Source organism: Sus scrofa, chromosome 9 (assembly GCF_000003025.6).
Source record: "Sus scrofa isolate TJ Tabasco breed Duroc chromosome 9, Sscrofa11.1, whole genome shotgun sequence".
Classification (NCBI taxonomy): domain Eukaryota; kingdom Metazoa; phylum Chordata; class Mammalia; order Artiodactyla; family Suidae; genus Sus; species Sus scrofa.
In genome coordinates, this window is record NC_010451.4 from 17,618,930 (window position 1) to 17,646,897 (window position 27,968).

At 40.6% G+C, this 27,968-nt stretch overlaps 1 protein-coding gene across 24 annotated transcripts in view; it reads right to left on the minus strand.

The window, feature by feature from the left end:
• The window catches only part of DLG2 (discs large MAGUK scaffold protein 2), a 1,971,427-nt gene that overhangs the window by 42,939 nt on the left and 1,900,520 nt on the right, over positions 1-27,968 (minus strand). For all 24 annotated transcript variants that reach the window (XM_021102325.1, XM_021102324.1, XM_021102319.1 and 21 more), the window contains one exon: positions 26,820-26,895. In XM_021102325.1, the coding sequence (XP_020957984.1) occupies positions 26,820-26,895 (76 nt within the window). The remainder of the gene's footprint in view (positions 1-26,819; positions 26,896-27,968) is intronic.

Here is a 27,968-nt window from a genome sequence, read left to right on the forward strand (position 1 = left end):
AAGTCTAACCTTCCCCCTTAAGATACTGGAAAAAGAAGACCAAACTAAACCTAAAGCAAGCAGAAAAAGGCTTAAAGATTAGAGCAGAAATTAATGAACTAGAGAATGGAAAAACAACAGAGAGAAATCGATAAAACCAAAAGTTAGTTCTTTGAAAAAGATTAACAAAATTGATAACTGTTAGACTGGTTAAGAAAAGAAAAAAGAAGACTTGTTACTAAAATTAGGATTAATAGAAGAGATCATTATTGACCCTATAGAAATAAAAAGAATTGTAAAGGAATACTATGATCAGTTGTGGACCAATAAATCCGGCAATTTAGATGAGCTGGACAAATTCCTAGAAAGTCACAAATTACCAAAAATGACTCGAGAAGAAAAATAGCTGAATAGACAAATAAAGAGATTAAATTATCCACAAAGAAAAGCTCAGGCCCAGATGGCTTCATTGGGGAAACCTACTAAACATTAAAAAAAAATAACACACACACACACACACACACATATATGTATGTGTATAAAACTTCTTCATCAACTCTTCAGCCGGCCTATGCCAGAGCCACAGCAACGTAGGATCTGAGCCAGTCTGCGACCTACACCACAGCTCACGGCAACACCAGATCCTTAACCCACTGAGTGAGGCTAGGGATCGAACCCACAACCTCATGGTTCCTAGTCGGATTCGTTAACCACTGAGCTAAGACGGGAAGTCCATGAACTCTTCTTAAAGATAGAATTCATTCCATGAGGCCACCATTACCAGATAACAAAACTAGAAAATATATCACAGTAAATGAAAACTATATACCAATATATAAGTGTAATAACTTAATATTTCATCAAGTTGGATTTACCACAATTGGCTTAAACATTCCCATAATGTTGGGTACTTCTGCAGTTTTCCATTTTTAAGTACTCTATGCTGCAATGAATATAATACTTTTTGTATTTCAAACTAATTTCTTGGGATAGATTTCTGGAACTAAATGGAAATTTTGACAGACTGTCAAATTGCTTTCAGAATGATCTCTAATAACTGACATCTCCTCTAGCAATCATTTATTCTTAGTTTATAACTAGTCCCAATGATGTGTCCTGTCTCCTTTTTTTTTTTTCCATTTCTAACATCCTCTACACATTCCTAATTACCCCATTGCAATGTACGGCTTCTATGAAAAAGCTACATTTTAAGTCTGTTAGCCAAGGGCAAGATTTATGTAATCAAACTGAAAGAGAGGACTGATATATTCTACAACTGGGAAATTTAGTTCTCTCTCTTATTTTCATTTTATGGCTGCACCCATGGCATATGGAAGTTGTTGGGCCACAGGTTGAACTGGAGCTTCAGCTGTGGCCTACACCATAGCCATTCTAACTCTGGATCTGAGCCTCATCTGTGACTTATGCTTCAGCTTGCAGCAATGCTGTTATCCTTAACCCACTGAGCAAGGTCAGGGATCAAACCTGTAACCTCACAAAGAAAACGTCAGGTCCTTAACCCACTGAGCCACAATGGGAACTCCTAGTTCTCTTTTTTAAATTATCAAATCCTCTGCTTGAAGATCAATTTTCCAAGAGAAATTACCCATCACAATGGTGTAAACTTTATATTAAAATCTGAAGCTTTGGGAGAATAAAAATTATTACAAAAATAATACATTTACAACTCAGGGCATCATATCCAAAAATATGTTGAAATAACTAGTCAAACTATTACTCCTGAGTGGTTCATGAGTACTGGACCAGCACCACACTACTCTAATTAAAGGAAAAGGAAGATTTTGATCTATTACTGTAGGCAGTGTTCTCTAAATGGCCTGAAGACTCAAATCTGCTCCAGATTTTTGTGAGTGTGTGTGGTTGGGGAAGGGAGGTTCTCATTGTGGGTACAGGGCTTTGATACTTGGCTTAGCATGAATCTATCTGCTAAGATCAAAGTATTCCAGCCTAGATGTGGATATGACCTCAACTTGGGAAAATCGAAGTATCAGAGAATCAAACACCACAGATGGTGCTGTTGCACTGAATTGTCTACTACAACTGAGTTTCTTTCTTTTTTTTTAAATTTTTTATTTTTTTAATTCTTTTTTTATTATGAAATTTTTTTTTACAAATAAAATACATATATTTAAACACAATTACATTCACACAGATTATTATATCATGGATCTTAAGAAACAGATTAAGTGACTCCCTCTAGAGAAGTGGAATGGAAAATATGCTGAGACAAATAGGAAATTTATTCTATACTTTATCCCATTTTGTATGGCTTTCAACTTTACTATTTAGTATTGCCTATTACATTTTAATTCTTCTTTAAAAATTAGCATTATATTAAAATTGTGTATATTATGCAACTAAAATTTATAAAGAAGAAAGCCTTATATACTATTAAATATTTTATATAGCATAATAAAAAGAATAACTTAACTGGTAAGAATAACAAAAATAATACACCCTCTGAAAATAAGTAAAATATAAAATGCATAAATTGGTTAAAAAACCGTGTAACTATATAAATATGTCCTCACAATTTGTTACATCTTAGTGATTCTTCAATATAGGCATTACACCATTCTAGGTGATGTGATAAACAAGATATTAAGAGCTTACATTGTACCATGGAGAAAAATGGTTATTAATAATACAATTGTAGAACTGTATTATTTAATAGTACAGTGGCATTATTTAATTACAATTATCATAAATTCTTTGATGGAGAGGAAATCAGAATCAGATCTAAGAAGACTTCAGCATTCCAAGAATGGTGTCAAATGACCCCCTTCATGGTGGATTATGCACTTATTTACTATGAGATATATTTCTTCTTCAGACATTCCTTGTTTGTATATCAATTGTAGATTTTTGGTTTGCAGTTATTCTGAAGTTTTGATATAAGAGTCTATATGTATATGAGATTGTTTTAAGTAGTTGTTCTCTTAATTGCACGTTCATCTCTAGTGTCCTGCATTTGTACCCACCTCGTCTCATGATTTCTGATTTTGGTGGTATAATTGTGCATGGATGATTTCGTATCTTTACTGTATATGTACCTTTACTGGTAAGCCTTGTCATTTGTGGCATTTTTGTTTCCTGTTGCTGTCTTTTCTTTTCTGCCTAGAGAAGTTTCTTTAGTATTTGTTGTAAAGCTGGTTTAGTGTTGCTGAATTCTCTCAACTTTTGCTTATCTGTGAAGGTTTTGAGTTCTCCTTCAAATCTGGGTAAAGTACTTTACTTGCTGGGTAAAGTAATCTTGGTTGGAGGTTTTTTCCTTTCATCACATCAAGTATACCTTGCCACTCCCTTCTGGCCTGCAGAGTTTCTGCTGAAAAATCTGCTGATAATCTTATCAGGGTTCCCTTGTATGTTATTTGTTTCTTTTCCCTAGCTGCTTTCAAGATTTTCTCTTTGTCTTTAATTTTGGTCAGTTTGAATAATATGTGTCTCGGTGTATTCCTTCTTGGGTTTATTTTATACGGTACTCGTTGCACTTCCTGGATTTGAGTGAGTGGTTCCTTCCCCATGTTAGGGAAGTTTTCTGCTATTATCTCTTGGAATATTTTTTCTGTCTCCTTCTCTCTCTCTTCTCCTTCTGGCACCCTTATAATACGGATGTTGTTGCATTTAACGTTGTCCCAGAGTTCTCTGAGACTCTCTTCATTTGTTTTCAATCTTTTTTCTCTTTTCCGTTCTGCATCCATAATTTCCACTAATCTGTCCTTCACCTCGCTTATTCGTTCTTCTGCCTCCTGTATTCTGCTGTTAGCTTCTAGTGAATTTTTTTATTTCAGTGATTGTATTTTGAATCTCTTCTTGTTTAAGTTTTATATCTTATATCTCTTTGGTCAGTGTTTCCTGTAAGTTATCCATCTTTGCCTCCAGTTTATTTCCAATGCCTTGCATCATCTTCAGCATCAACAATCTAAAGTCTTTTTCCTGGAGGCTGAGAATCTCCTCATTGCTTAGCTGATTTTCTGGGGTTTTCCCTTTCTCCCTCATCTGAGTTATAGTTCTCTGTCTCTTCATTTTTATAGGTTTTTGGTGTGGTGACCTTTTTACAGATAATAGGGTTGTAGCCTCTCTTACTTCTGGTGTCTGCCCCCCTTGTGGCTGAAGTCAGTATGGGGGCTTGCTGTAGGCTTCCTGATGGGAAGGGCTGATGCCTGCCCACTAGGTAGGTGGAGCTGATTCTAATCCCTCTGGTGGGTGGGGCTTAGTCTCTGGATGGGTTTAGAGGCAGCTGTGTGCCTGAGGGGTCTTTAGGTAGCCTGTTTACTGAGGGGTGGGGCTGTGATCCCACCTGGGTTGTTGTTTGCCCCCGGGCCTCTCAGCACTGACTGATAGGTGGGGCCAGATTTTCCCAAAATGGCCACCTCCAGAGAAAGGCATGGCTGCTGAATATTGAGAGCTTTGTCTTCAATGTCCCTCCCTCACAACAAGCCACATTTGCCCCTGTTTTCCCAGGATGTCGTCCAAGAACTGTAGTCAGGTTTGACCCAGATTCCTATGGAGACCTTGCTCTGCCCTGGGACGCAGTGCACGTGAAAGTCCATGTGTGCCTTTTAAGAATGGGGTCTCCGTTTCCCCCAGTCCTGTGGAGCTCCTGTGCACAAGCCCCCCTGGTCTTCAATGCCAGATGCTCCAGAGGCTCTTTCTCCCAGTGCCGGATCCCTGCACGTGAGGGTTTGATGTGAGGCTCAGAACTCTCACTCCTGTAGGTTAGTCTCTCTCTGTGAACCAGTTAGTTTCCAGTCTGTGCAGCTTCCCACCTGGGAGGTATGGAGTTGTTTATATTGTGAAATTGCCCCTCCTACCTCTTGATGTGGCCTCCTCTTTTTCTTCTGGAGTAGGGTATCTTTTTTAAGGTTTCTGGTCCATTTGGGTGGGGACAGCTCAGCTTTTAGTTGTGAATTTTGTTGTTTTAGGAGAGAAGTTGAGCTCCAGTCCTTCTATTCCACCATATTAATCCTTTTACAACTGAGTTTCTTCCACAGTCCATCCTATCTTGCAAACTTGAAACTTTATGTGGTCCCTTGGCCATAGCTACAGTTGTTAGAAAAAAATCAAAATGGCTTTCTTCAAATTCACTGTAGTTGATGGAACCTTCATGCTGCTGTCAGCTGGGGGTGTGTGTGTGTGTATGTCACTCACTCATTTATTCACTTTATTTATTAATTTATAATTTTAATTATTCATTTTATTAATTATGATTTTTATTTCTTGAATAGCTACTATGTCCTTCTATGTGCCAAGCCCTCTGCTGAGCCCTTAGCAATCTGACATTCACTTAAATAGATACTGATATTTGTAACTAGTGTAAGAGATAATAATATTCACTAATAGATTCTGACAATATGTTATTTTCTTTGTCAATCTGTGCACCATTTTGTGTGGCAGACTCCAGAGCAAATTGCCAGGCTATGTGATTCCAATTAATTGCTTCATAATTCTAGAATTGTCCAGCATTTCATCATTAAGCCACAAAATACTAATGGCTTATGCTACAATCCATTGGATCTGAAACCAAAATAAAACTAAGCAAAAAACCCCCCAAACTTTCATTCCTAACTTTACTCATTTTCATGATATCCTCATCAATGGGACACACTGAAATGATTTTTAAAGTCTCAGGTATTAGATAGAAAAAAGGGGTCTGAATAATTGAATGGATCCAGTGTTGATTAACACTGCAAATTTCTTGATTTCTAATAGGTTAATGTTTTTTTCCCCCCTTTCCTCTCTCCCTCCCTTTCCTCTGATTGCTATTTGCTACAACCTAAATGTTCTTGTCAAAGCCTAGAGGGCTAAGCCTACAAGATATAGCTGTCAGCATACAACTGGCTACAAGCAAGTAGAGCAGGAAAAGCTCTACCTGATCAGTGTTGGACAGAAAGAATGCCTTTCAGGAGCCAGAGGAGCCAACATGTGTTTACAGGGAGCTGAGAATCAGACCAAGGTGCAAGAGGAGGTGACCTGGGCTTCTAGTTTGACTTGGGTAAGTCATCTCACGTCTCTGGGCCTGTCTCTCCAGATATAGAACAAAGGTGCTCTGTCCAGCCAGTCGCTGAGGCTTCTGTCTTGTCCATCATCCACAAAATTTGAAACCTCACTCAAGTTCAAGTTAAATCATTTTCTTCCCTTCTATTTTAGCATTCTCTAAATGCACTGATAATTGAGAGGGTTCTTAATTATTCCTGTTTTTTTTTCTCTCTCTAAAATCTGCAGTTTGACACAATAGCAGATACCATCCTAACCCAAGTGAAATCTCATTTTAATTATATTTTATGATCCTTACTTGAGCCCTCACGAAGTTGTCAGGTTTATTCTTTGACGATTCTTGTTCTTTCCCTCCTCATCACCGAAATTCACTCAGTTTTCTGACTGCCTTGCTGATGTTAGTTTCATCTTTTATCTTCAGCCTAACTCTGTAAGGACTAGGATCTTATATAAGTTTTCTTTTGCATTTCCACAGTGCCCCAGAGCGATGTGTGGAACAAAACTGTTAACACAGACTTGCTAATCGTAATAGCACATCCCCCCTAATACTTGTTAAATGCTTACCCACTGGGGAGGCATTTTTCTAGGTGACTTACATGCGTTAGCCATTCTAAATGTGTTCCACATATCATCAGTTTCTATTTGGTGGCTACAAGTTTTGTCTACATTTTACATGTAAGGAAACTGAGGCACAGAGCAGGTGGTTACATGCTCAGGGTTTACACAACTGTGAGTCAGGAGCCAGGTTTCGTACCCACGCAGTGGGCTCCAAAGTTGAGCTCTTCACCACTAGGCAATGCTGCCTTTCTCTGATTGCTTGCCAAGATCCAAGCATGCATTCCAACCTGCTTGCAGCATAGAGGCACTTTAACCATTGCTGAGAACTTCTCCAGGCAAATTACTTTCTGTGGGACTTTATGCTTTATTTTTGGAACATAACCTTTCTTACTTTATTCTTTTCAAATGGTTCATGCAATTAGATTTCTGTGATGGGTCCCCTAGGGTCAGTGATAACAATGAATGCTTTCCACTATTATGTAGTAAGATGCTCATCTGCCCTTCCTCAAATTCATTTCCTCATTCCCAGGAGTGCCAGTTTTTTCACAACTTCCCCATGGGCTCTTTTCCTCTTCGGCAATCCCTGGGGGCAGTCTTCCCTGGCTGATTCTGCACACCTACCCTGAAGGTGATGTGCTGCCATGAGGCCAGCAGGGAAGTGGTAAGTGATTTCCCCTTACCTGTGTGAGGTAAAGACCCTCACTCAAATCAACAGAAAGTAACAGAATGCTGTCTTTCCCTGTTTCCACCACTGTCTGTCCAAGCACTTCTGAAGTTATTCATCTCTCATGAACCTTTCTTGAGAGAAGGCTTTCCTAACTACTCCAGGTCCCTTCCTCCTAGGCAGCTGCATCCACTTATCATGCACCAAATATACGCTTATCATGTATAAGCCAGGTGCTGTGCGAGGAACTGGAACTGTAGTAAACTCTCAAGGACCTCTTATTTCTGTGACAGAGAGAGATTCTTAAGTTACAAATACAATATGACAGTGTGTGTAGGGTACTGGAAAGGCATCAGGAAGGCAGAGTAAGCTCTGCTGTGGAGGGGAGCAAGAAGTGAAACGTGAACTAGATACTGAAGGATAATTATCATTCACCAAGTGAAACGGGGTTATCTATTCCACCAGCAAAAGGAATGAGGCAGAGTGTTGACTATTCCCTGGTAGCTCAAGTGTGTCTTTTCTCCAATTAGAATATAAACTCATTGACGGTAATAACGGCAAATAAGATTTATTGAGCTCTTCTCTGTGCCCAGGTCAGTACACATCTTATTAAACATTTGTACTAATTATCTCATTGAATCCGCCCCACAATTACATCTCACACACACACACACACACACATTTTGTCTATTCTATTACACATACACAAATGAGAAAACTGAGGCTTAGAGAGGTAACATCATTTGCCTAGCTGGGAAGTGACAAAATCTGGATTCAAACTGAGCTCTCTCAGACACCAGAGCCAACATTTCGATACTAGTTTGCTTCCTGCTTGCACTTTTCCAGGGCTGAGTACAGAGCAGTTGCAGAAGCAGTGTTGGCTGAGGCAAGAACTGGCTGATTGCTAGTCCTCTGCGGCAGGGAGATCTGAACTATGTCCTATCGCAGACAGGAGGGGAGGGACCAAGGACTTTGTTTCACAGTCTAGTTTGTTCAAATGGAGGCATATAATGCCACAGGGCGAGGCCAGACTCACTAGAGACACCAGGTATTTGTTCAGTGAGGAGTAGCACCGGGAAGAGATAAGAGCCCAGTCTTATCTCTGGGCGTCAGACAGGCCCAGATACACCACTTCTCTGCTAGACACATTTTCTTTCTGAGAGTCTTCTTGGCTGGAATGTTTGATTCAATTCACTAGCCTATGCGGCCTTGGGGCAAATTATTGAATCTTTCTAGGATTTATTTGCCTTATCTGTACTATGAATTTAATTATAATCCCTAGTTCCCAACCACCATCATCATCACCACCAATGGTAACATGTGAGGCTCAGAGAGGTAACTTGCTTTGCTTATGGGCTTACTGTCCAGTGGCAGACAACAGGCAGATAGTCCGGATATACCCACTACGGAAACTCAGAGGAGAGAATCCTGGCCCTGGCCCCTCCTATCCCTACGAGCTTAGGAAAGTCACTTTGCCTCCCTGAGCATCTGCTTCCTCTTCTGTCAATCAGGGAGATAAATGAGATGACCTCAAAGGTCCTTTATGCTGTGAAGATGTTTCCTCTTCCTCCCGCCACCTGTTCCCTCCTTTTCTTCCATCCTTCAACTAGGAGAGGTGCTCAGCTTCATCCTCTTGGATGATGACTGAGTTTTAGGAACTGATGGTGCAGCCTTTGTCTCCCACTCTCTGATGTCACCTCCAGACCCTGAGCACGAGGTCACTGGCAGCATTCAGGTCTCAGGGGTGATTGTGGGCAGACCAACAAATAAAGTACAATACTAAATAGTATTCTTTGTAAAGTTGTGCCTGGTTGAGTAATTCTCACTTTATGCTTGAATGGAAGGAGGGGTAACTCACAAATGGAGGCAAATGCCTTACAGCTGAGACTGCTGGCCCTCAGCCCATAGCCCCATTTTAGTAGGACGAGCCACAGGGATTAGGACTCTCACTGGAAGTTTGGTCATGTGGCAGGAGAGTGGAGAGGTGGTCTGTGTCGCATTTCTGTCTAGCTCACACCGCAACGTCCATCCACACATTTCCTTTAAGGTGCATTTCCCACTTTTCTAAGACAAGCAGAGCTCATCAGAGTCATAGATCACAGTTCTGATGTGAGTGGCCTAAGGGTTTCTCAATGGTTCTATCTTTGGAGAGAGAAAAATCGAAAATCACTTGCGAAACTTTGAACAGCAGATGATAAAAATATAGATTTTTCACTTAGCTTGGATTTGAATTCCTCTAAGGTTTTAGAATGCAGAGATAAAAACCATGAAAATCCACACACACACCCCAAGGGAATAAAAACATCTTCAAAACCCCCAGCACTTCCTTTTAAGTATAGTATCTTCCTCTCTGCCCTTCTCTCACTCCTTTTCTCTCTCTCTCTTTCTCTCTCTCTCTCTCTCTCTCACACACACACACACACACACACACACACACACACCTTTCCTATTCATGTTTAAGTCACAGCCCAGCAGGTTCATTGTTATTTCTGTGCTAGACACTAGGGACCGCTGAGTGAGTCTGTTTGTTTAATGCCAAAGAGAACACTTTTCATACGTGGGGAGGAATTTTTTCCCCCAAGCATCCACCAGCAAGTCTGCCACCATCCTTAATCCCCTCCTTGTGCATTTTGGGGTCATTTTGCCCCATTCCTTCTGCTACTACCCTGGTTCAACGGGAGGGATCTTAGTGCTGTTCATGCAACAATTATGTTCCATTTATGAGAAAACACACTTGCATCACTTAGCATAGTACCTAGGAAATAGCATCTAAATAAACAATTATTACTCTTAATCCACTCTCAGCCCTCATTTCAGGAGTTGAAGAGTGCATTTTCTAGTAGAGGATACTACATTTGACAGCAATATCCATTACTGGAAGATTCCCAAGGAATGGCATACTACTGCCTCTATCATAGCCTATTGTAGTTGTGGATGCAACCAGGCATGTGTGGGCTTAGCCATGGTAAGTGTGCAATAAATCATAATTCTTTTTATTCCACAAGCATTTGCTGTTTTTGCCAAACATTATATTTAGGGCTCCAAGGGCAAAAGTGTCTGGTGCAAATCAGAAAATGGCACCCCCTGCAAAAGCTCTTTCTCTCAGGCAGGCTCTTGCTGAATGGTATGTGGAATGAGTTTCACCCCCCCTGCCCCCCAAATGTGTGTCCCTTGGCAACAATGTGGCTATAATAAATACTAGGGACACAAAATGAGGGGCTCACAGTTTAAGCAAATAGTTACCACACTGGTAGAGTCCTAATGATGGAGGTATTTATGTCAAGCTGGGAGGGCAACAAAAGAGAGCACAGCTGCTAGAGAGGCTGGAGAAGGCTCAGGTGCATTGTTTAAGCTGGGATTTAAAGACTGAGTAGGAGCTACAGCAAAACTCAGTTCGGGCAGATGGAAGTTCTGCCCATTGGGGGCGCAAGACTACCTCTTTTCCCCTCCACCCTTCCCCAGTCCTGTGGGACAAAGGAATGTGAGAAGCTTTAAGGATGGAATGGAGTTCTTAGCGGAGGGTGGAACTCAGAGAAGGGGCAAGAAAGACAGTTAAGAGGCAGCGCTGGCCTGCACTGGAATCTTTCTGTTCTACATGATACAATTAATCTATTGAAGAAATAACTGAGGAGTTTCCGTTGTGGCTCAGTGGCTAATGAATCTGACTAGGAACGATGAGGTTGCGGGTTCGATCCCTGCCCTTGCTCAGTGGGTTAACGATCTGGCGTTGCCGTGAGCTGTGGTGTAGGTCGCAGATGTGGCTTGGATCCCGCATCGCTGTGGCTCTGATGTAGGCTGGTGGCTACAGCTCCGATTCAACTCCTAGCCTGGGAACCTCCACATGCCATGGGAGCGGCCCTAGAAATGGCAAAAAGACAAAAAAAAAAAAAAAAAAAAAAAAAAGAAATAACTGAGCACTTGAGTGAGCAGTATACATTTTCCTGTAGAAGTCATGTATAGAGTCCAGAAACCATTCTGTCATTTAATCAACCACTTCAAGTACCTGGATTAGAAATTCTGCAGGAGGAGCTGACAGAGAAGTCACAAAAGCTACCCATCAAAGTCCTGTGTACTTTCATCACAGGGAAGTCTACTTACTTTAAATGGGGGAATCTACTTATTCCTTGGGTTTCTCAACTCACAGTAGATTAAAAATAGCAGGGTTCAATTTGCAGGAGGGCTGGGCAGAGGCACTGCCCCAGACACGTATCTGAGGACAGTGCCCTGGGAGGAGAACTGAGTACGGCAGAGGGAAGTGGGCAAGGAAAACTTTCAAGTTTGGACTCAGCCATGGACGGCATCTGTAGTACAAGAGATAAGATTAAGGAGGTCCATACTTATTCATTCAGTAAAGGGTCAGAGCTAGGGGCAGGGTAGATGAGGAGTGAGAGGCAGTCTGGGGCTTCGGCAGTGGTTTCTCGGTGAGTATAGCAGTGGGAGAGCTGAGTCTTCACGGAACACCCAGCAGGTACAATTCAAAAGAAACTTCCACATGGCAGGACAGCCACTCCCATGTTCACATTGTGGGTGAAGAGGTAGTGGTACTAAAGCATCATCAGTCAAATTTATGTTGTGATTTGGAATTCTGTTGCTATAACATATAAATGCTAAATATATTTGGCATTTAATTTGTACGTTTATTTTAACTTTATAGATGATAAGAGCTGTGAGCATATTTGTACTTAATTTTGTGTTTATGTATATTTAGGGAACATCATCATAAAATGATTTAGTCAACACTTAGGGAGACAAGAAGGATGGTTCTACAGAGTCTTCACTTCATAGGGTTTTTTTGAGAATTTAATGAACCTTATAATCTATTTAGCAAAACTCCTGGTTTATGAATATTAGTTATAGAGTTATCACAGTTTAGAAATTACGGTCAAAGTCACATCCTTTGTTTACCAAATGTGGACTCTGACCATGACTAAGAACGGGGCAGACGCAGCTCAGTCAGCTCCTGGGGATCAGCTGGAGGAAAGGAGAGCTCCCTGCCTTTCACTCCCTGCATGGAGTAGCAAGCATAAATTCACCTATTTATTTTCTGACTGTAATGTGGGCTTGTGTCCCAGCACACCACCTCCACGAAGGCCTGTGGGCATGGGAGATGCCACAGAATGCTTTCTCCATGAAAGAGGGATGGTGAACTCTATCATTCGCATTGAACACATGCTGCAAATTCATTATGGTGTTAATTCCTCGTGACAGGTGACTACAAGTCAATTACAGAGAGAGACAGTGCTTTCCTGGGACTTTCCAGGAAAAACAACCAGTTGCATCAAGAATGCCCGAACAACAGTTTCAACAAGTGGTAACAAAATCTTGACAAATATTCATGAAGTTGTCAACACATGAAAGGCAAACAGCACTCTGCAAGCTTTTTGCTTCTTTTCAAGTGAGACAGGCTCTAACTCAGACTGACAAGTGCTGGCTGTAAATTTGAGACAGCCACGGGGAAAGCTCTCCCTTGGCAGCTGGGTCACCCAAACTGCCCAGCACTCTGTAAATGAATGGAGACTCTTTGCATTACACTCTATGACTACTAACAAATGAAGGGTGCTTCCCTTAGACTCCTCACTGGTACCATGCATGGCAACTGCCAGCCTCACTTGATGGAAAGAGTCCCCCCCACCCTGCCCTTTCCTTAAATTGGACCCCAGAATTTGATAAGTGATCATCTTTGGTCATGATATGCGTCTCATTGTTTCATACCTTTATGTCAGGTGGGAGATTCATGGTGCTTGTTACATTATGATAGATAGATAATGAGTGGGCTATTACACATGGATATTTTCTTTGAAAAGTGTAATTTTCTTTTTAATGGCTTCACCTGTGGCATACAGCAGCTCCTGGGCCAGGAATTGAATCCGAGCCACAGCTGCAACCTACACTGCAGCTGTGGTAACACTGGATCCTTTAACCTACTGTGCCAGGCTGGGGATTGAACCCCCACCTCTGCAGGGACCTGAGCCGCTGCAGTCGGATTCTTAACCCAGTGCGCCACAGCAGGAATTCCTGAAAAGTATAATTTTGATTTGAATAAACATCCTTTATTACCATGTTTCTTTTTGTTAGTTTATCTCACGTCTTCATGAAACAAGTTTCCTGGTAAGCATGCCTCTTATCAGTCTCATTTTCAAAGGAGTATTATTACATATTGATAGGGCCACCTTCCAAGGAAGTCCCAGTTTTGCCCACACCATCCAATGTTTGCCAGAGCAAGCAAAGGCTTATGCATCTTAGTTTTCCCTAAGCCCTAGCACAGGGGAAAACCTTTGCTCAAAAATTGAAATGGTCTTCATGTGCCTTTTCTAAAGGACAGCACTTGGCTGTGTGACTGTGGATGGGTCACTTAATCCTCTGACTCTGCTTCACCTCTAAAAAGGATAACTTAACAAAGTGGTCGGCATATTTGAGGACAGAATACTAGTATCCATGAAGAATTTCTTAACCCCAGAGGAGTGGATCCCTTATAATACCTTTCTGCGTTTAACCTGGCAATCAGTCTAAAGTTGGTTTCATTTTTTAAAAACACAAGTTTATTTTAGCAATAATTTTACTGAATCAGCCCTGGATTGATTTTCAGTTCAATTCAGCGGTTATTTCAGTATCACACATAGACTGCGCTAATTTCTAACAGCACACAGCAATTACTTAGTGCTGGAAAATTCCACCAGCAGGCAGGGCAAACATCTGGAAGGGGGGTGTTAGGGAGTCACCTGCTTGAGGCTAGGCCTACAAGCACAGGCACAGTTTAAACTTCTAGTGTGGGCTCTGCCAAGTTTATTCTCCCTTCTACTGCCATACATGTGGGCTCAGTTTCTTTGCACGATTTGCCTTTTATCCCTTTCTCTACCAATTAATGACTCATTCGTGCTCCTCCACGTGTTCACGGATGACATTTTTAATATTCTTTGCTAACCACCATTGCCATCTGTGACCTCCTTTCAGTTGCTATGATGAAGCCTCTGTGACATGGGTCCTTCCAAGGCCCTCCCGCAACGTGCCCCCTATTCCCGACTCATCCTCCCAGCAACAAGACCCAGTCTCTATTTACAAACAAGTCCAGTCACTACTCTGTCTAAATAACCTTTAAGGGTGCTGCAGAGCCTAAACAGCCTCCTTGAACCTTTTAACTCAATACTCAGTACCTTCCGTTCTGGACCTTCCAGCCTTACTCCCTGTACCGCCTCCTTGTGTGTGTTCTATGTTCCAGTCAAATACTACTTGCTGGTTATCACACATCCTCAACTCCTTTACTGTTGCTTCTACTATTTTCCAAGTGTGAAAACTGCATTTATTCTACAGTTGTTGAAATCTTTATTCTCAAAGACTTAGCTAAAATGCTATGTCTTTTTGGAATCACTTATTTTTTTAAAAAAAATAATTTATTTATTTGTTTATTTTGCTTTTTAGGGCCGCACCCGAGGCATATGGAGGTTCTCGGGCTAGGGGTCCAATAGGAGCTGTAGCTGCCGGCCTGCACCACAGCCACAGCAACATGGGATCTGAGCAGCATCTGCCACCTACACCACAGCTCACGGCAACACTTGATCCTTAACCCACTGAGCGAGGCCAGGGATCGAACCTGCAACCTCATTGTTCCCAGTCGGATTCGTTCTGCTGTGCCATGATAGGAATTCTGGAATCACTTCTTAATTACTCTCACTCAGACTGGTGGCCCCCCTCTTCTGAATCTCCATTAAGACTATGCATTAGAGTTCCTGCTGTGGTGCAGTGGGGTAAGAATCTGACTGTAGCAGCTCTGGTTGCTGTGGAGGCAAAGGTGTGATCCCTGGCCCAGCACAGTAAGTTAAAGGATCTAGCATTGTTGCAGCTGTAGCTCATACTCAATCACTGGCCTGGAAACTTTCATATGCTGCAGGGGTGGTGATATATTAAAAAAAAGAAAAAAAAAATAGGAGTTCCCATTGTGGCTCAGCAGTAATGAACCTGACTAATATCCACGAGGATGTGGGTTCAATCCCTTGGCTCAGTCAGTGGGTTAAGGATCTGGTGTTGTCTGTGTAGGTCACAGACATGGCTCGGATCCCTCATTGGTGGGGCTGTGGTGTAGGCCGGTGGCTAAAGCTCTGATTCAACCCCTAGCCTGGGAACTTCCACATGCCACAGGTGTGGCCCTAAAGAGCAAAAATAAATAAATTTGAAAAATAAATAAATACATTAAAAATTCCATTTCCACTCTCACTAAACGTTTCTACCTCATGGAATTCCTGTTGTGGCTCAGTGGTTTAAAACCCAATTAGTATCCCCGAGGATGTGGGTTTGATCCCTGGCCCCACCCAGTGGGTTAAGGATCTGAGTTGCTGCAGAGCACAGGCAGCAGATGCCACATGGATCCAGTGTTGCTGTGGCATAGGCCAGCAGCTGCAGCTCAGATCCGGGAATGTCCATATCCTGCAGGTGGAGCCTTAAAAAGAAAAACAAAAAACGTTTTCACCTTATGCTAGTCTGGTGTGTGTGTGCGTGTGTCTGTGTACTAGAACGTAAGCTCTGTGATGGCAGGGGTGGGGCCTTACTTACTTATCCATGTTCCCACTCAGTGGCCGAAACAGTTTCCTGTACATAAGGGACACTCAACACCTATTTTTGAAGTGAAAGAAAATAACACTTGGATCAAGAGAATCTTCCTTTAACGGCAATAATTAACTGTTCAGTTCTCCATTCACAAACTACAGCAAAAAACATGCAGGCTGTGACCTCTAATTTATGTACCTTTTTACCTAATATATTACCTCCTCTATTGTCACATTATTTAATTCAAGAATTACTGGTTGAGTGCCACGAACTATTTATTTTAGGCCTTAAAGAAATCACACTCCGTGCCTTCAAAGAACTTGCCATCTACGCCCTAGATTTTATTACGGTTGACAAATCAGAGTTTCAGAAAGAGAGGCTACTGGTTCCAGATCACACAGCTAAGAACAGAATCCAAGACAGTCTAATTTCAGAGACTATTTTTTAAAATAAAAATGGCAAAGCTATTAGGTTTTTTTTTTTTTTTTTTGAATTTTCTATTTTTATTTTTATTTTATTTTTTGTCTTTTTAGGGCCACACTCATGGCACATGGACCCCCTCCAAGGGTCTAATTGGAGCTGTAGCCCCCTGGCCTACAGCACAGCTCACGGCGATGCCATATCCTTAACCCACTGAGCAAGGCCAAGAATTGAACCTATGTCCTCATGGAAACTAGTCAGATTCATATCTGCTGAGTCATGATGGGAACTCCAGGTTTTTTGTTTGTTTGTTTGTTTTTTTGTTTTTAGTGACTTAGGAAAGTATCAGAAGCTGTTGTTGAAACTTTTCAGACACTACATGATCTGTCATTAAAAAAAAGACTTTCTACCCACATAAAAACACAGTGTACAGTTCAAAAGAGGCACACTATACTATTTTTGCTTGCTGAGACTTTGGCTATAATTACTATAGTGAGGAAGTCAGATGATTGGATAGCTGCTTCTGCATCTTTATCTTTCAATGTTGATGTTTTAGCTTTTAGTGAGTTAAAAGCTTTTGCAGAGTGAAACATATAAGCTCCAAGGTGTGATTCTGGGTCTTCTACCTTAAAGAGTTAGGTCACAGAAAGCCTAGAGTGAATCGGAATTGATTCATGAATAACTCCAAAAGTAGAAATGGGTTTGAGCCAAATTTTCTGCATAATACTTAACATCCTGAATAGCGGGAAGAAAACTGAACAAAAGCTCAGTGTTCTCATGATGAAACTATACTCATTATTTATATAACCACAAATTATACATCTCCTATTTATATTACTTTAGCCTTAGCACCACTAATTAGATAGGATTAACTATGCTAAAAACATCTAGAATGAGTTCATAAGTAAAAATGCCTTAAAGAATCAAATTTTCTATTCTGCTCATACAATATGTCATCACGCAAGACCCAGCCCTGCCACTTACTAGCTCTATGGGCGTGGGTAAGTTATTCATCCTTTCTAAACTTCAGTTTTTCTCATCTGTAAAAGGGGTATATTAAGATTTTTTATAAGGGGCAAACAAGCAATGCCTACAAAAATAACCTGTAAAATGTAAGGCAGTCTACAGATGTTCAGAGTAACTTTAGTTCTCCAGGGCAATGAGCACTGATCCAATCTGTCCTGGACTTCTTCACAGGTAATTTATGCAATATGGTAGAGAACTCAGAAACAATTCTGATTTTTAACCAAGGGCAGCATAGGATTGGGGTACTGATAACAGTCTGCTGCCACCTCCACCTTCCTGCCCAAACTATGTCCGCAAGCACATAGCCAAAAAACACCCCTGTGCCAACAGGTGTAGGGCAAGGTTGTGCCAACTCTCCCTTCCCCTCTGTCCATAGCACAGTGTGTGTGTGTGTAAGACTAATATTTCTAGGTACTTTATATATATTATCTCTTTTAATATGATTTCCATTTTTACATATCAGGAGATTGAGGCTTAGATATAGAACTCTGGCAGAAGTTGGTCATTCTGTGTGCTATCAAACCTTTACACAAGGCCTGGACATCTCAAATTTTAGCAAGCCTATAGAACTCCCCAGGGGAGCTTGTTAAAATGCAGCTTTCCTGTCTGATTCCACAGGACTTGTTTAGCCTGGGCATTTCCATTACTAATAAAGAGCCTCAGCTGATGTTGATGCAGGTGTTCCAGCCCCCTCCCTTTTTTTTTTTTTTTTTTTTTTTTTGCTAAAGATTTTCTGGTCTCTTCTTTCTTGTCTGCTGCTACTCTGTGGTGCTAGGTTATGGTTCTCCATGTCTCTCCTGAATTTAATATTAAGGTGGACTCCAGCTTTCCAGGGTTGCCCTCTTTTGGAAATTTATTCCACAGTGAGTGAGCAATCTGCTAAAGTTCTAATCTTGCTCAACTCCTTCAAAGGCTTTCCACTGTCCTTGGGACCTGGGTCCTGACATCCTCTCTGCCTTAGCTGGAACTTGCAGCTCTGTACTTCAGCGCCTGCATTTCAGTAGCATGAAGCTTCTTTGGCTCTGCAGCATACACTGGGCTGCTACCTGTCATTACCTGCCTCCTGTCTGCCCACAACAGTTTCCTCATCTTTTTAAACTTGATTCCATTGATCCTTCAAGGCTCATTTGGGACAGTATCTCTTCCAGGAACTTTCCTTTGAACTCCAAGAGAGGCTTAAGTATTCCAGGTCGAAGTTCAACTAGTATTTTTTTTTTTTTTTTTTTGTCTTTTTGTCTTTTTAGGGCTGCATCTGCAGCATATGGAGGTTCCCAGGCTAGGCGTCTAATCAGAGCTACAGCTTTCGGCCTACGCCACAGCCACAGCAATGCCAGATCCAAGTTGTGTCTGCAACCCACACCACAGCTCACGGCAATGCTGGATCCTTAATCCACTGAGTGAAACCAGGGATCGAACCAGCAACCTCATGGTTCCTAGTTGGATTTGTCTCCACCCCACCACAACGGGAACTCCTTAACTAGTATCTTGACTGCACGTCCCACTCGGCACTTTGTTAACCCCATTTGTTATTTGCTGATGTTTACCTCCCGAGAATATTTTCTGACTCCTACAGCCTGGAACCCTGTCTTATTCATGGTCTATTTCCATTGCCTATATTGGGATGTGGCACATAGCACGGCCTCAACAGACATCTGTTAAACTGAAGTCTAAAAAACTGAAAATGTTAGAGAGGAGGAAGCGCCATGAGCAAGTGAATTTATTATGCTTCAATTTACCACATTACTTCCAACATTCATGAAGTGAAAGCTTTAGCCTAATTAGGCAAGAAAAATAACATTGGACTTCAAAGGTATTTTTTAAGAATTTATACCTGCCTTCCTGGTGGCTGTGGAGTGGGCAGTGTGGCTCTTCTTCCACACCTCGTCTCTGAATCCCTAGGTCACCTCTTCACATTTGAGCTCCTCACTGGGCTCTGGCCACCCAGACTGGCTCTATTAAGAAGCTTTCTTCTCTTTCCTTTTTTTTTTTTTTTTTGGTGAGGGCAGTAATGACCTTTTCCTTGAGACTCAAAATGTCACTTTGAAGCTGTTACAAAAACCGTCCTCATAACTCATCCCAGTGAAGCAAACATAATTCCTAACTTGCTAATGAAACACTGACTGTCAAGTCAGTTTTTTGATAAACGATTCAGTGCCAGGCTCTGCTACTAACTCCATGTTTCCCAGAGAAATGATTCTCAGTTTCTTCATTTATAAATGATGTAGTAGGACCCAAGGACCATATGGAAATTTCCAAGAATGTATGAAATAGAACTGAGACTCCTTACTGCCGGCTCCAGTTGATTCAGGGGGACTGCAATGATCCTGCCACCAATGGCTTCATCTGCACAAGTCCTTTCTCACAGGCAAATCCCCTCTGAAAGGATGCTCAGGCTTTAGAAAACAGAATATTAGAAGTTCCTGGAGCTAGAGGTTGAAGTGGAGCTGCAGTTGCCAGCCTATACACAGCCACAGCAACACCAGATCCAAACCACATCTGTGACCTACACCATAGCTCATGGCAATGCCAGATCCTTAACCCACTGAGCAAGGCCAGGGATTGCTCATGGATACTAGTCAGGTTCTTAACTCTCTAAACCACAATAGAAACTCCCTTTTGCCACTGTTTTAAATTCAGATTTTCAGAATCTCACACCCAGGGTACTGCAATAACTTTCTCAACATCTCCGCCTGTCAGTTTTTCTCCACTCCAATATGTCTTTCCCATGGCTGCCAGATTGATCTCTTGGACACCTACTTTTGATCATTCACTTAACTTTCCTCTAAAAAGGGTGGATTGACCAGCCAATATGTGTCTGGTAGACACTGTACTTAGGTGCCAGGGGCAGAGAGATGAGCAAGTTTGGACCTATGCCTGAGAGCAACATTTGGGCAGCAATTCAGGACATTAAGGGTGGAGCCTAGAGGACATCACTAGGGTGGATTTGGTCATAACCCTTAAAATTCTTCACTGTCTACAGGATAAATCACAAGTTTCCTGGAAAATTTCAGGCTCCAGAACTGACCTGAGTTTATTAACTTTCCACTTCTGAGGCCTCTCATTCTTCAGAAACTGTTGTGTGCAATGAAAGCAAACCATGTTTTACTTCCTACTTGGCGTCCTGTATCTTATTCCTGCACCATTGCCTGCCCCTTGCAAATTTTACTAATCCTTCGAGTCTTTCTAATTCAAATTCCCCCAGCTTCTAGGCCAGAATCAAGTTCAGGGAAGCCTGAACTTCAGAGCAAGTTTCCTGTTCCTCTTGTTTGGTTTTAATCACCTCCTCCCTGTGGGGACCCATTCTCGCCCCTAGCACCCCTGTTCCTTGAGGGCAGTGACCGTGACTTACTTATCGTGCTACACACTGCCTATTATTAGGTGCTTAGCAAGCTGCCTAGCAAGGCATGAATAAAGGTTTATTAAATGACTGAATAAGCATGTTTTTCAAGACTTCCTTTTATTCTGGCAGACTGCAACAGAGAAAGTGTGCCCCTGAGGCGCCTTCAGAAATATTCTTAAAGAGAAAGATGCGCATCATTGAAGAAACCTGTTTTCCCCATCCAGAATTTAAATTTATATCCAAGTTAGTTTTTGACAAAGCAACGTCCAATTCAATTCATTTCTTCATTTTTCTTAAAATGCACAAGTGTCCAACATGCCTTGAACAAGGAAGAGAGGATGCCACAACAAATAAATACAGTATAGCTTTTGGAATAAATCAGGCATGAGTTCAGATTTGTTCCCCTCTCCATGCCTCATTATCTTCAAATCTACAAAGAGGGAATAAATGATTTCCCTTCAAGTTTTGTTGTGATTAAGAGAGGTATGTAAGCTGTCTAGGTTTCTACAGTGGCTACTCCTACTACTTTGAATAACACCTCTTACCTCTGTTTTGTACCAGCCCATGGATAAATATGACTAGCTATTTATTTACAGCCTACCTCACTACTTTAGAAAGGATTTACAGTACAAAGGATCCCTTTACTTTGCACATCGTTGACATTTAGTAAGAAGAATATTAATAATTCTCCCACACTCTTCCGGGTATCTGTTTTCCTTCTTTAAATTACAGGAATTTTGAAATAAAAATAAAACAAAATTTAACATAAATCACTAAATACCATTGATTTTTCAATGGAAAGCAGCTTGATTCTAAAAGATTATACAATTTTTTAAATGTCTCAGTAAACAGCAGAAGAGCTGATTAGAAAACTGATTTAAAAAAAAAAAAAAAGGAGAACAACGACAGTAATTAAGGTGGTGGTTAAGATCTCACCAGAAACTTCTTAGTTTGAATGGAGACTCCTTAGGAATTTGGCTGACATTCTCTGGAAAGCTTGGATGCCCTAAGATCTGGGGAACTGAGGTGGTTTTCAAGGAGACCATCCAAACAGACAGCCACTTTGAGCCTGGGACTGAGTAGGCTGGAGTTATCTGGGTTACAGACAAAATTGTCCAGTTGTTTTGCATGTATAGACACAGACTTTGTGGAGGAACACAGAGTGGGCAGAAAGCCTGGGCATTTCATTTGCAGCAAATGGGTACTTTTGAATGGAGAGCCTGAGATTTCCTCATGGACACTTTCCCAACTCAGTAAGCCTCAAAGCTCAGAGCTAGGCTTTCTGTACTAGCTTCCCAGCCTTCCAAATCTTCCTGGTCAGCCCCATTAGCTACAATTCCCACCACACCATCCACACCACCACATCTGGTGTCCCTGATCTGAGTGGCCTTACTCCCACATGCCTATGGTTTCCATCTGCATCTTCGTGCTGTTTCCTATGTGTGGCAAACTCCTTTTTTTTTTTTTTTTTTTTTTTGTCTTTTTGGTCTGTTGTTGTTGTTGCTATTTCTTAGGCCGCTCCCGCAGCATACGGAGGTTCCCAGGCTAGGGGTCAAATCGGAGCTGTAGCCACCGGCCTACGCCAGAGCCACAGCAACGCGAGATCCGAGCCGCGTCTGCAACCTACACCACAGCTCATGGCAACGCCGGATCCTTAACCCACTGAGCAAGGGCAGGGACCGAACCCGAAACCCCATGGTTCCTAGTCGGATTCGTTAACCACTGCGCCATGACAGGAACTCCGGCAAACTCTTATTCAAACTTCAAGATCTCATTCAAGTATGACCATCTCTTTGAAGCCCTCTCTCCTACACAAGGCATAATTAGTAACTCCTTCCTGCTTCTGACCTCCAACAGAATAAAGGACAGTGTAAAAAAATGAAAAGGGCAAATGTTCTACTCTCAAAATGATTTGAATTTAAACCTGACTTCTGTACTTACTAGTTGCATGATCTTAGCTAAATTAGTTAATCTTTCTGAGGCTCAATCTCCTGATATTTAAAATAGAGACTAATTCGCTAAATTTATGGGGATCATCAGTAATTATTGTCTTGTCATTTTTTGCCTGCTTATATTTCTCTTTGTGAGTGCCGCAGTATGAAACACTTTGCCTTTTTAATCAATTTGCTGTCCCAGAAGGCACCTCGCACAGTACCTGGTGTTTTGCAGCATTGAGTTTTTAAAAATTAATGAATAGGTCTGGAAAAGTAACTCAAACACTCATAGGCCAATTAAAGTCTAAGTTCTCCTATGAAGGGCCCCTGGTCATTCTCATATCCACTAATGTGCATCCCCACAGCTCTTGTACATACTACTAATAAGGCTCTTTTCATAGCTTGCTTCATACATACCAATTGATCTAAGATCCTCCAGGGCAGCGACCATGGCTTTCACTCCAAACTCCCATCTCATAATGCTCGGTTGGTCAATGCCAGCTAATGATAAAGTTACTTAAAATACCCCATTCTCTTTCCCCTTCCAAACAGTTTTCCTCTTCAGTTTATCCTGAGTTTACCCCAGGGTCCCAGAGACTGAGTCTTTGGGGGCAATGACTTATTTCTGTAGTCCCTGTCCAAGGCTCAAGTGAGTGGCATCTCCTGACTTTCCTAACTCTCCACATAGGTGGTCTCAGTGCACATTCAAACAAATGCAGTTTATGTACAAAAGGGTAGGATTTTTCATTGATTCTTAGTGAGAATTTAAGGATAGATTTCCAGTTTGTTTTGTATACATAGTTGGATATGTAGAGAGAATTTTTGTTGAATACCTGCTGTGGCCCGATACAGACCTAGAACGTGTGAAAGATACAAAATATACAAAGTATGCACATTCTCAGTGCACATTCTCTTAACTGTCCTCTGCTTTCTACTTCGAGTGAGAATCTTCTCATTGATACAGTGTTCTTGAGAGGACTTGGAAAACTTTGGTTTATAATTTCTTAATTCATTGGCTCATAGAGAGTTACTGCTGGAAGGCACCCTAAAAGCCACTGAATCTGGGACCTCAAATGGAGAACATTTCCCATTGTTGTGCTAGGCATGACTAATCAATGAGGACCCCCCCCCCATTTTTTTTTCCTGCTAAGGTCATATACGGCCTCAGAATCATTTTGAATGCAATTCTCCGGTTAGAGGCCATCAATTCATCATCCACACAGGAGATGAAACTTGTTTGACACCCTGATGTAGTTCAAAGCTGCTATTTTGCTAATGAGACCCAAAGAGCAGTGGTGACTTCGTAATGAACTGAAACCAGAACCCATGCTACCCTACTCTCATGACTTTCAGTCCAGGGTTTTCCTTTCTACCTGATCACTGCCTCTCCTCCAATGGTCATTTGGGTCCTAGGATTTATATTCTATTCATTGGCTGATACCTAATTGTATTCAATAATAGGATTAAAAGGCACATGGGTTTTAGCCTTATCGAAGAGACATCTGGGCTCTCCATGTTATAAGCTCTTAAGGGGAAGGGCCTAGGCCATACTTTGTATATTTTGTATCTTTCACACGTTCTAGGTCTGTATTGGGCCACAGCAGGTATTCAACAAAAATTCTCTCTACATATCCAACTATGTATACAAAACAAACTGGCAATCTATCCTTAAATTCTCACTAAGAATCAATGAAAAATCCTACCCTTTTGTACATAAACTGCATTTGTTTGAAAGAACTCCATGCATGATGACATAAACCTCCACTTTCTTTAAGAGTGACAATAAATTCTCATTTTACCCAAATGTTTTAGGGCACAGTAAATTATCATGTTGATGATTAGGTTGCCCAATGACACTTCTACTTAAAAATACAAAGGGCAGTGTTGTGGTTTAGGGTTCAGAGTCCTGAGAAATGGTAGCTTTTTTTCTTATTGTTTTTCATGGTGACATCTATTGACCATAACCTGTGCTTCTGTGTGATGCTCATAAGCCAAAACTGCTAGGACAGAAAAGTAAAGGAAAGGAGATAAAGAGACAGAGAAAAGGAAGGCAGAAGACGTGGAAGGGTATTTTATAATACAGCAATAAGATGCTAGCATGATCACTTAAAAAAGATTTAAAAAGCTATACAATTCACAGCTAACATCATCCTTAACTGGAAACATTAAATGCTTTCCTCCTAAGATCAGGAATAAGACAAAGATGACTATTCTTGCCACTGCCATCCAACACTGTACTGGAAGTTCTAGGCAAGGCAATCAGTTGTGATAAAGAAATAAAAGTCATCCAGATTGGAAAGAAAGAAGTAAAACTCTCTCTTTACACCTGACATGATCCTGTAGATATAAAAACCTGAGGAATCTACCAAAAAAGCTATTAGAACTAGTAAATGGCTTAGGCAAGGTAGCAGGGTATAAGATTGATATATACAATAGTTATATCTCTATACACTTGGAATGGACAATCCAAAAATGAAATTAAAAAAATAATTTATGTGCAAAGGATGAAATTGCAACCCTATTTCATGTCATATGTAAAAACTAACTCAAAATGGATCAAACATCTAAATGTAAGAGCTAAAACTATAAAAAGCTTAGAATAAAATATGGACATAAATCCTCATGACTTCGGTTTTTTAGATCGGATATGAAAAACGCAAGTAACAAAAGAAAAAATAGATAAATTGGATTTTGTCAAAATTAAAAACTTTGTGCATCAAACGACCTATCAAGGGAGACAATTCAGAGGCAGAATGAGAGCAAATATTTGGAAAGCATATACTGGATAAGAGATTAATATACGGAATATACAAAGAGCTTCTACAACTGAACAACAACAAAGGAACCCGATTTTTAAAGAGGGCTGCGGATCTAAATAGACATTTGTCCAAAGAAGATATACAAATGGTCAATAAGCATATGAAAACATGCTCAATACCAATAATCATTAGGGAAATGAAAATGACAACCACAATACCACTTCAGACCTAAGAGGATGACTCTAAGGAAAAAACATCATAACAAGTGTTGGTGATGATTTATAGAAATTGGAACCCTTATACGCTGATGGTGGGACTAGAAAATGGTACAGGCATCTTGGAAAACAGTCTAGCAGTTCCCCCAAATGTTAAACATAGAGTTATTATATGACTCAGGAATTCCACTCCTAGCTATATGCCTAACGGAAATGAGAGTGTATGTCTACACAAAAAACTTGTGTACAGATGTTTATAGAAGTATTATCCATAAGAGCCCCAAAGTGGAAACAATACAAATGCTCATCAACTGGTGATGAGTGGATAAATTAGATAAGGTACATCCATACAATGGAATATTATTTGGCAATGAAAAGAAATAAAGTGCTTACATATGCCGCAATATAGATGCACTGTGAGAGCATTATGTAAAGTGAAAGAAGTAGTCATAAGACTACATAGTGTATAATTCCATTTGTATGAAACATTCAGAATAGGCAAATCTATAGAGACAAAGTAGATGAGTAGTTGCCTAGGGCTGGGTGGCATTGGGCTGGGGTTGAGGGAGGGAAAAGTGACTGCTACAGGATTTCTTTGCTGGGTGATGAAATGTTCGAAAATCGATTGTGGTGAGAGCTGCGTAGCTCTAAACATACTAAAACTTTTTTGTTTTTTCAATTTTATTGATGTATAGTTGATTTACAATGTTGTCAATCTCTGCTATAGAGCAAAGTGACTGTTACACATATAAATAAGTAAACATACTAAAACTGGATTGCATACTTTAAGCTGGTGAATTATAAGATACATTGATCATATCTCATTAAAGTTATTTTAAAAAGATGTACATATGAGTAAATATTTGAATTTTGGTGGTTAAATTTCATTTGTCAATTTTCTTTTTTTCTATGTCTGTCACAACATTCCATGTATTCACTTAGATGGTCCTTATGTATATTTCCCATGACTGCTGTCTTAACTTTATAATGTGTGAAAGACTGGACATACTTTATGATGAGCAGGCATCTTTTATGGCATCTATCCTTTTAGAATATGTAGTTTAAAAGAAAAAAATTAAAGAAATAAAAACACTTAAACTATCTCTTTTCTTCTTCATTGCAGTCATTACATCACCCTTATGACACATCATTTCCACTGGTTGCCAGCTGCTTTACCCTCAATATTTAATATATTTATCATAAATCTACTTCATCAGAAATTACATCATTGCTTTTTGTAATACATTTATAGCAGGCTCTAATGACTGGTAGCTCTGTACTTTGTTTGCTACTGAAAGCCTAAATGTTAATTATAGTTAAATCCATGGCAACCAAGAGAACTTAATGTTTCCATTATTTTGTACTTACCCCTTTTGAATCAATCACTCCAGGTTTTGCATTAAACTTCACTGTCTTCAATCGGGCACGTTCCTTTCTTTCCACCCTAAAGAAAATGGAAAAGAGTCTGTCACATGGCAAGGCATTTATGATTAAATTCCTTATCAAATGAAGAACTCTTCTACTTCTTATCCTTCAGCTCAAATAAAATGTGTTTTAAATATTTCTGTTCCTTTGTTCAATATAAAAAGTCTTGGTATAGTATCTCTAAGCTGCTAACAAATTCCTTGCAATTTCTGTGTTAATGGTACTGAAAGTCAGTCGTGTGTTTGGAAGGAAAAAAAAAACAAACCCAATATTTGTTATTTAAATGCCTAAATCAATCAGTCAAAATCTATTTCAAGTTTTCTTGTGGTACAGCACGTTAGGGATCCTGTGTTGTCACCGCAGCAGCTTGAGTTGCTGCTGTGGCACGGGTTTGATCCCTGGCCCAGGAACTTCCACATACTGAAGCTATAGCCAAAAAAAAAAAAAAAAATCTATTTCCAGAAATCATAGTCCACAGAAATGAATATCTAAGGTGAGGACTAAATAAACTTCTCTCCCGTCCTTTTCTGATATTTCCTTCTCTTTTCTTTTTTGTTTCCTTTTTCTTCCCTTTCCTTTAAGAGTGCTACGGTATTTACCTTCATCTCAAAACCAAACATACTATACAGATACTCTTGAATTTTTGATTTTCCCCAATGTCTTTGTCTTGCCATCCCTGGCGTTTTCATTATTTTGCCTGCCACTTCGCTCATTCATCAAACATTTATTGAATGACTATCCTGTATCAAGAAAGGGGTTGGGGAACAAAGGAGAAAATTTTTAAAAGCATGACTTCAATGAACACACAGTAATGCGTTCTTGAAGGGGATGAAGACAGACAGTGCTGCACAACAAGACTGTTGAAGTGATGTGGGCACATCTATCTCATGGGACACTGATAAGAAGGGGTGAAAAGCAATGGTGTCGCTTCTTGGAGGAGGTGTCAATTTATGTGAGACGTAAAGGATGAGAAAGAGCTTGTCAGTGGAAAAAGTTCACCTTTTTAGAGAGAGAGGGAGACTCTCCCAGACAGAGGAAAAAGATGTACCATGACCCAATGGTACAGCTAAAGATTGCAGGAAGACCCTTGTA